We start from the raw sequence: 7,029 nt of genomic DNA on the forward strand, positions 1-7,029 counted from the left end.
CTAGATACACTATGCCAGTTTAAAAGACAGGATGGTCACAGCTGGAATATCTTTGATCACAGGTCTGCTGGATCAAGACTGTCCTGTGGCTAAACAACAACAAGGAAGGACACATTAGATAATGTACTCCTAGATACACGATGCCTGAATAATAAAAGACAGGATGGTCACAGCTGGAATATCTTTGATCGCCGTTCAGGACTGACCTGGGGCTAAACAATAGCAACACAAACAAAAGCAAACATAGACGGTAAAGTTAGAGTGAGCTCCCTTGTTTCGGCTGGAACTCTCTAATATCCGCAAAAAACTTTGTCTCGTGGCATTTCGCGGTTTCCCTTGTTGTTGCTGTGTTGTGTCCTTCATTCATTTCCACCGATTACTGTTGCTTTCACTGAAGATAAAATCCGACAGAAGGGAAATCTCTGACGAAAAGCTTCCCGGCCATGACCACCCCCTCCTCATAACGTCGCGTCGACGACGACGACATCATTGAGCGTGTTCTTTAGAATAATCGGGATTTGGCTGCGTTTTCTAGCACGACAAGCAACCACGTCGACGCAGTGGTGTGCATTTCCTTCTGCTGTGTTGTGGCTGTCATTCATTGCGCATCGCATGCTTCAATGTTCTCCACATTACTGTAAACACAGTCTGATATATATTTTTATACACCAATACACACACAGCACTATTGTATATACACCACACTGCACTCTACACGCAGCCGCGCAATTATATACACCTGTCTAGACCGGTAATTCCAATTTCATAAAAGCAAAAAAAAACACTACTCCATGCTCAACATCGTTTTTGTCCACCCAGATTTGGGTATTGGCGGAGCCGAGAGGGCGGTGGTCGATGCCGCGATGGCCCTCAAGTCCCGCGGTCACACGGTTCGATTCTTAACGGCGCACCACGACAGGGACCATTGCTTCGAAGAGACGATAGACGGCAGTTTGGACGTGACAGAAGTGGGCAGTTGGATCCCGACCAACCTCTGTGGCCATATGTTCGCCTTTTGGGCTTACGTTCGCATGATTTACGTCGCTTTCTACCTGGTGTTGTCGGGTTTGGCCTGCGACCTGGTCATCGTCGACCAGGTCTCCGCTTGTATTCCCATACTGAGGCTAAGGGGCTCCGTAAAGGTTCTCTTTTACTGCCATTATCCGGACATGCTGCTGACGGGTCGCGAAACCCTACTCAAGGCTATGTACAGGGCCCCACTTGATTGGCTGGAAGAGACCACGACAGGCCAGGCCGATGTTGTCCTGGTCAATAGCAAGTTTACAGGTGAGTCCCTTTCATTATCTATTAGATTGATTTGCGGGGCCGAGAGGGCGCTGGTTGATGCTGCAATGGCCCTCAAGTCCCGCGGTCACACGGTTCGATTCTTAACGGCGCATCACAACAGGGACCATTGCTACGAATTTTCTTATTGATTATTTGGCCGGAATTCTACCTTAAGCACCCCCATAAGTCACCCCATAATCCTTTAATTTTTTTTAACAGGAATTTTCAGAAAAAATTGTTTACGAATTTGTGTTTTCTAAACACAGGGATTGATTCGATTAGGCAAAAATAAAAAAAAAAAAGGGACCGGAAAAATTTTTTTTGTGTGAATTAAGGCTAATTTAGCTGTTGGTTTAGCACATCCCACGACCACCTGGTAGCTTCCTCATTTCCTTATCACTCACTTGTGATGTTTTTCAATATTTTTCTCCTTTTATGGGGTGATGATGCACCCAGGGGTGATTCACTGCTGGGATTTAACACTTTGACCCCCACACGCCCTACCGGTGGATCGTGGTAGTATTCTTTTACTGTCTGTCTGTGTGTCTGTCTCACGGTTTGTCTGTCTATTTCTCTGCTTGTCTATTTCTTTGCCTGTCTGTCTGTCTATCTCACTGTCTGTCTGTCTGTCTCACTGTCTGTCTGTCTGTCTCACTGTCTGTCTGTCTATCTCACTGTCTGTCTGTCTGTCTCACTGTCTGTCTGTCTGTCTGTCTCACTGTCTGTCTGTCTGTCTGTCTATTTCTTTGCCTGTCTGTCTGTCTATTTCTTTACCTGTCTGTCTGTCTGTCTATTTCTTTGTCTGTCTGTCTGTCTGCCTGCCTGTCTGTCTGTCTCTCCCTCTCTCTCTCTCTCACTGTCTATCTTTCCCTACTCCCTCTCTGTCTTCTTGTCCTCCTCATCCCCACCACCACCACCACCATCTCCAATCTTCTACATTTGTTCCTTTTCTCCTTTTTCAGCTGAAATCTTTCGAACGACATTCAAAAGACTTTCCCACATCAACCCACAAGTCCTGTATCCAATTCCAAACTTCTCAGCATTCAACACAGAACCACCCCCAGCCACTGATGACCTCCTCCCCAGAGGAAAGAAACACATCTTTCTTTCAATCAACCGTTATGAACGCAAGAAAAACCTTGCCCTCGCTTTGCAGGCTTTCAGTAAGTATGAGCAACTAACCCAGTATTTTTACAGACATAGGCGCAGGAGTGGCTGTGTGGTAAGTAGCTTGCTAACCAACCACATAGTTTCGGGTTCAGTCCCACTGCGTGGCATCTTGGGCAAGTGTCTTCTGCTATAGCCTCGGGCCGAAGAGATACTACCAGGCACAGGAGTGGCTGTGTGGTAAGTAGCTTGCTAACCAACCACATAGTTCCGGGTTCAGTCCCACTGCGTGGCATCTTGGGCAAGTGTCTTCTGCTATAGCCTCGGGCCGAAGAGATACTACTAGGCGCAGGAGTGGCTGTGTGGTAAGTAGCTTGCTTACCAACCACATCATCCGTGTTCAGTCCCACTGCATGACACCTTAGGCAAGTATCTTTGCTATAGCCTCAGGCCGAAGAGATACTACAGGCGCAGGAGTGGCTGTGTGGTAAGTAGCTTGCTTACCAACCACATCATTCCGTGTTCAGTCCCACTGCATGACACCTTAGGCAAGTGTCTTCTGCTATAGCCTCAGGCCGAAGAGATACTACCAGGCGCAGGAGTGGCTGTGTGGTAAGTAGCTTGCTTACCAACCACATCATTCCGGGTTCAGTCCCACTGCGTGGCATCTTGGGCAAGTGTCTTCTGCTATAGCCTCGGGCCAAAGAGATACTACCAGGCGCAGGAGTGGCTGTGTGGTAAGTAGCTTGCTTACCAACCACATCATTCCGGGTTCAGTCCCACTGCGTGGCATCTTGGGCAAGTGTCTTCTGCTATAGCCTCGGGCCGAAGAGATACTACCAGGCGCAGGAGTGGCTGTGTGGTAAGTAGCTTGCTAACCAACCACATGGTTCCGGGTTCAGTCCCACTGCGTGGCATCTTGGGCAAGTGTCTTCTGCTATAGCCTCGGGCCAAAGAGATACTACCAGGCGCAGGAGTGGCTGTGTGGTAAGTAGCTTGCTTACCAACCACATCATTCCGTGTTCAGTCCCACTGCATGACACCTTAGGCAAGTGTCTTCTGCTATAGCCTCAGGCCGAAGAGATACTACCAGGCGCAGGAGTGGCTGTGTGGTAAGTAGCTTGCTAACCAACCACATAGTTCCGGGTTCAGTCCCACTGCGTGGCATCTTGGGCAAGTGTCTTCTGCTATAGCCTCGGGCCGAAGAGATACTACCAGGCGCAGGAGTGGCTGTGTGGTAAGTAGCTTGCTTACCAACCACATCATTCCGGGTTCAGTCCCACTGCGTGGCATCTTGGGCAAGTGTCTTCTGCTATAGCCTCGGGCCGAAGAGATACTACCAGGCGCAGGAGTGGCTGTGTGGTAAGTAGCTTGCTTACCAACCACATCATTCCGTGTTCAGTCCCACTGCATGACACCTTAGGCAAGTGTCTTCTGCTATAGCCTCAGGCCGAAGAGATACTACTAGGCGCAGGAGTGGCTGTGTGGTAAGTAGCTTGCTTACCAACCACATCATTCCGGGTTCAGTCCCACTGCGTGGCATCTTGGCAAGTGTCTTCTGCTATAGCCTCGGGCCAAAGAGATACTACTACCAGGCGCAGAGTGGCTGTGTGGTAAGTAGCTTGCTTACCAACCACATCATTCCGGGTTCAGTCCCACTGCGTGCATCTTGGGCAAGTGTCTTCTGCTATAGCCTCGGGCCAAAGAGATACTACCAGGCGCAGGAGTGGCTGTGTGGTAAGTAGCTTGCTTACCAACCACATCATTCCGGGTTCAGTCCCACTGCGTGGCATCTTGGGCAAGTGTCTTCTGCTATAGCCTCGGGCCGAAGAGATACTACCAGGCGCAGGAGTGGCTGTGTGGTAAGTAGCTTGCTTACCAACCACATCATTCCGTGTTCAGTCCCACTGCATGACACCTTAGGCAAGTATCTTCTGCTATAGCCTCAGGCCGAAGAGATACTACCAGGCGCAGGAGTGGCTGTGTGGTAAGTAGCTTGCTTACCAACCACATCATTCCGTGTTCAGTCCCACTGCATGACACCTTAGGCAAGTGTCTTCTGCTATAGCCTCAGGCCAAAGAGATACTACCATGCGCAGGAGTGGCTGTGTGGTAAGTAGCTTGCTTACCAACCACATCATTCCGGTTCAGTCCCACTGCATGACACCTTAGGCAAGTATCTTCTGCTATAGCCTCAGCCGAAGAGATACTACCAGGCGCAGGAGTGGCTGTGTGGTAAGTAGCTTGCTTACCAACCACATCATTCCGTGTTCAGTCCCACTGCATGACACCTTAGGCAAGTGTCTTCTGCTATAGCCTCAGGCCGAAAGATACTACCAGGCGCAGGAGTGGCTGTGTGGTAAGTAGCTTGCTTACCAACCACATCATTCCGTGTTCAGTCCCACTGCATGACACCTTAGGCAAGTGTCTTCTGCTATAGCCTCAGGCCGAAGAGATACTACCAGGCGCAGGAGTGGCTGTGTGGTAAGTAGCTTGCTTACCAACCACATCATTCCGTGTTCAGTCCCACTGCATGACACCTTAGGCAAGTGTCTTCTGCTATAGCCTCAGGCCGAAGAGATACTACCAGGCGCAGGAGTGGCTGTGTGGTAAGTAGCTTGCTAACCAACCACATGGTTCCGGGTTCAGTCCCACTGCGTGGCGTCCGAGAGTGTATATATATATGTGTGTGTATATATGTATGTATGTATCTTTCTCCACTTTTGTTCATTGTTTTTTCTTTGTGTTTTCAGAAAAGTTGGAGGAGCAACTGACCAGCAACAGCAATGCCCACCTGGTGATTGCCGGAGGTTATGATGAACGGGTGACCGAAAATCGACAGTACTATCTGGAACTACGACAGATGGCAGCAAAGCTTCAGATCGAGGACACCGTGACATTCGTGCGGTCATTCACGTCCAGTCAGAAGCTGACGCTGCTGTCGCAGGTCACTTGTCTTTTATACACTCCTGATAAGGAACATTTCGGTATTGTACCTGTTGAGGCAATGTACATGAAGTTACCTGTTGTGGCCGTAGCAAGTGGTGGACCCCTCGAGACCATTGAACATGGTGAGACCGGATTTCTGTGTCCGGCGACGGCCGAGGCATTTGCAGAGGCGATGCGGAAGTTTATCGATGAGCCGCACCTAAAACAATCCATGGGCGAAAAGGGACGCGGTCGGGTTGAGAAGCTTTTCTCCTTCGATGTATTCACTGAGAAACTGGATAACATTGTTGAGTCGTTGTGTAATAAGTGATTGGAAATGGATCTCTAGATGACGAGGTGGACAATGCCACTGAATCTGCTGACGATAATGATGTGTATATGTATAAATATATGTGTGTATATATGGTTGTGTGTGTGTGTATGCAAGTCTGCATAAATGTATGTGTTTGTGTATGTATATGTGTAAGGCTTAAAAAAGCCCTTATTGTTGGTTTCCTTGTCCTGTTTTTATTCTTTATGTGTACTGTATTTTTATTTATTTGTATTGCCTTTACGTCCTGTTCTTGTCTTTTTTTTTTTTTTTTTTTACCCCTCTGCAAAAGAATTTTATTTAACCCTTTAGTGTTTGCATTATTCGGCCAAAATTAATCCCTTTTTATCCACATTGTTTCGAACTAATCATGCATTATCTTGTAGCTGAGAGATTCTGATGAGGTAGCTGTTAATTTTTAAAACGATATTGTAGGGTTGGTGTGAAAGACCAGATCTGGCCATTTTGAATATAAAACAGGCAGAATACTTTTGGCCGGATATGGCCAGTTTGAATGCTAAAGGGTAAAAAAATGATTTAAAAAGAAGGATTTACTACAGATGTATTCAGTAATAATGATTTTTTTCCAGTACAAATAAGCTTGTGCCTATTTAAGCCTTTAGTTTTTGCATTATTCTGCCAAAATTAATCCTTTTTCATCCAAATTGCTTTGAACTAATCAGGCATTATCTTGGTGCTATGAGATTTTGATGAGGTAGCTGTTAATTTTTAAAACGATTTTGTAGGGTTGGTGTGAAAGACCAGATCTGGCCAGTTTGAACATAAAACAGGCAGAATACTTTTGGCCGGATATGGCCGGTTTAAATGCTAAAGGGTTAATGCATTTTGCAGGAAGGACTGCTTCGGCCGGATCGTGTTCTGCCCTTACCTTCGAAACACGCATTGAGTCGAACCAGGGGCAGCTGATGAAGGGGAATATTCCTTGTATTGTTTGTCTTGTACTCTGTTTTTTCGTTGTTAAAAAAAAGTCCGTTTCCTTGTTTGATTTTATGTTTTCGTCTCTCGTTGTGTTCTACGTTTATTTGTGGTGTCCTGTACTCATATATATATATATATATATATATGCATGTATATATACATATAGATGTAGGTATATACATATATGTATGTATGTATGCATATGTTTTATTTGTTAAATTGTTATTATATGTGTATGTATATGTTTGTCTGCACCCTGCCCTTATCCTTCTCCCGTTATTCACTTATGCATCCTGTAATCATTTTCTGTCCCCATATTCTATTCTTGTACCTTGAGGGGTCACTAACACCTCATCACTGTCATCTTTACCTCTTTTTCAAACCTTACCCTGATTATTCCCATCCACCCTTAATGCAGGGCAGCCAGGTATCTTCTC

At 46.6% G+C, this 7,029-nt stretch overlaps 1 protein-coding gene across 1 annotated transcript; it reads left to right on the forward strand.

Annotated features, from left to right (window-relative positions):
* The first annotated feature begins 278 nt into the window (after positions 1-278).
* LOC115226563 (alpha-1,3/1,6-mannosyltransferase ALG2) lies at positions 279-5,817 on the forward strand. The gene is made up of 3 exons (XM_029797566.2): positions 279-1,287; positions 2,250-2,450; positions 5,148-5,817. Exons 1-3 carry the CDS (start codon positions 792-794, stop codon positions 5,651-5,653), a joined length of 1,203 nt encoding a protein of 400 aa, XP_029653426.1. The 5' UTR covers positions 279-791; the 3' UTR covers positions 5,654-5,817.
* The last annotated feature ends 1,212 nt before the right edge of the window (positions 5,818-7,029 follow it).

This window comes from Octopus sinensis, linkage group LG30 (genome assembly GCF_006345805.1).
Source record: "Octopus sinensis linkage group LG30, ASM634580v1, whole genome shotgun sequence".
In the NCBI taxonomy this organism is placed as follows: domain Eukaryota; kingdom Metazoa; phylum Mollusca; class Cephalopoda; order Octopoda; family Octopodidae; genus Octopus; species Octopus sinensis.

What these genes read in the sequence shown, in the direction of transcription:
- LOC115226563 (XM_029797566.2), top strand. Translation starts at nt 792, where the DNA reads ATGCTCAACATCGTTTTTGTCCACCCAGATTTGGGTATTGGCGGAGCC. An exon ending in GGTCAATAGCAAGTTTACAG is followed by an intron (nt 1,288 to 2,249) that starts GTGAGTCCCTTT and finishes CTCCTTTTTCAG; the next exon opens with CTGAAATCTTTCGAACGACA. An exon ending in CCTCGCTTTGCAGGCTTTCA is followed by an intron (nt 2,451 to 5,147) that starts GTAAGTATGAGC and finishes TTGTGTTTTCAG; the next exon opens with AAAAGTTGGAGGAGCAACTG.